Source organism: Neophocaena asiaeorientalis, unplaced genomic scaffold, assembly GCF_003031525.2.
Source record: "Neophocaena asiaeorientalis asiaeorientalis breed wild unplaced genomic scaffold, Neophocaena_asiaeorientalis_V1.1 scaffold134, whole genome shotgun sequence".
NCBI classification, from domain to species: Eukaryota; Metazoa; Chordata; class Mammalia; order Artiodactyla; family Phocoenidae; genus Neophocaena; species Neophocaena asiaeorientalis.
In genome coordinates, this window is record NW_020185339.1 from 17,466,728 (window position 1) to 17,468,655 (window position 1,928).

Below are 1,928 nucleotides of genomic sequence, written 5' to 3' on the forward strand. Positions count from 1 at the left end.
AAAAAAAAAAAAAAAAAAAAAAAACTAAGCCAACGTAATTCCCTCCCAGACAATGTAGCTCCAACTGCACTAAACTATGTGCAACACTTAGAAACCAGCACCAAGAAAGATAAGACGCTGACAAGACTATGCTGATGCGTCTGGCTTGGGCTTGCAGAGCGAAGGCTGCTATGTGCCAAACTCAGAAGCCAAATTTTAGACTTCTGCACCCAGCTCTCTCCCCAAAATGAGAGTGGATTTTAAAAATTTCAAAACATGAGAATCGAAAGAAGCTTCCAAAATGTCCAAAATCATTGTCTTCCTAAAACTTCCTAGTTAAGTTCCAATTTACACTGACATATAAACATACTCTTTACTAAGCGTGTTTACATACATTTCTAATTTGCGACTCAAAACCAACTTTTCAAGTCTTTAGTCCCACTTTACAGATTATAAAACTGAGGACTGAAAAGATTAGAACATTTACCCAAGGTCGTGCTCCTAATCTAACAAGAGGAACGGTAGGAAGCAGAGTCTTGGTTTCCTAACTTTTAAACTAGAAACTCTATTCTCGCTGCATTACAAAATGTTCTACACGGACAATTCACGCCATTCAATTCATGCCATTTCCGAGTCCAGACAAAAGGCTGAGACCCAGAGCTTGAGAGATCTCCTCAAGTGACACTTGATCTAGAAGGACAGTCTGAAGTGCTCTTTCCTTCAACTGAGTTGACCTAAATACAATCCTCCCTGAAAAGAAAATGGCAAATGATGCACGTAGGAACATAATTTCTTAATCATCTGGGCAAAGAGGAAAGAAAGATTCTAGAAAGTTAGATGTCTTTTGTAGTAAAGAGATGGCGGTTCCTTTTACTTCCCGTTAGAGCGAAGGAGCCTGGGGGCTTTGGTTAGCAGCAAACATATGGAGAGTGTCGACTTTCAAAGCTCAGCTGGATTAGAGTAATTTGGAGGTAGAGGGGTGGAAATGACTCTCTGGGTGGAGATCAAGTTAAAAAAAAATTTATTTCCTCCCACCTCTGAAAATCACAGACCAACATAATGAGTGTTATAAAAGAATTATCTTGTAGGCTAACTTTGGGTTCATTTCTGACAACTCAAAAACACACAGGAAGGCACCCTCCCTCCACAGGACAACCTCTCCTCCCATGACAGGCGGACAGACACACAGACAGACACACAGGCACACACGTTCCCTCTCCCCTCCGCCGCCCCCATCCCATCCTCCTCTGCAATGGCAAAGTCATTAGAGCAGAGCAATAAGACAGGGCCAGTTGGTCTGCAGAGTCCAAAGCAAGAAGGAACAATCACTTACCTCTCCAAATTCATGTTCACGGAGAACGAAACTGAGTGTGTCTGTCCTGGGCCCTGCTACCAAACGCAGAAAGAGTGGATGTTCCCGGTCTGAGAGCTTGCAGGCGTAGACTGGTGGGGAACAAGCGCCATGTCACAGACAGAGCACGACATCATTCCCCAGACCAGCACCCCTCACCACCCTGTGCCCAGACCAAGGCAACAGTGTTATTACCCTGGCTACCAAGGCACCATCCTCCTCATCTTGTTACCAATAAAAAGCCCACAGTGGAATGAATTCTATACTATTTCCATTCTATCTGCATAATAGAAACTGTGCCTTGATTAAAAAGGAAACCATTCTCAAGAATGAATTTAAATGAGTATCGCTCCTCAAATGGGCTTATGATTAATTCTGCTCCTCCTTTTAGAAAGCAAAATAGGGCTTCCCTGGTGGCGCAGTGGTTGGGGGTCCGCCTGCCGATGCAGGGGACACGGGTTCGTGCCCCGGTCCGGGAGGATCCCACATGACGTGGAGCGGCTGGGCCCGTGAGCCACGGCCGCTGAGCCTGCGCGTCCGGAGCCTGTGCTCCGCAACGGGAGAGGCCACAACAGTGAGAGGCCCGCGTACCGCAAAA

At 45.7% G+C, this 1,928-nt stretch overlaps 1 protein-coding gene across 5 annotated transcripts in view; it reads right to left on the reverse strand.

The window, feature by feature from the left end:
- Positions 1 to 1,928, reverse strand: part of RASSF3 (Ras association domain family member 3) — a 92,043-nt gene that overhangs the window by 20,892 nt on the left and 69,223 nt on the right. For all 5 annotated transcript variants that reach the window (XR_003002111.1, XR_003002113.1, XR_003002112.1 and 2 more), the window contains exon 4: positions 1,313 to 1,422. Coding sequence is in view for 2 of the 5 variants with exons in the window: in XM_024737066.1 (XP_024592834.1) it covers positions 1,313 to 1,422 (110 nt within the window). In the remaining 3 variants the exon portion in view is untranslated. The remainder of the gene's footprint in view (positions 1 to 1,312; positions 1,423 to 1,928) is intronic.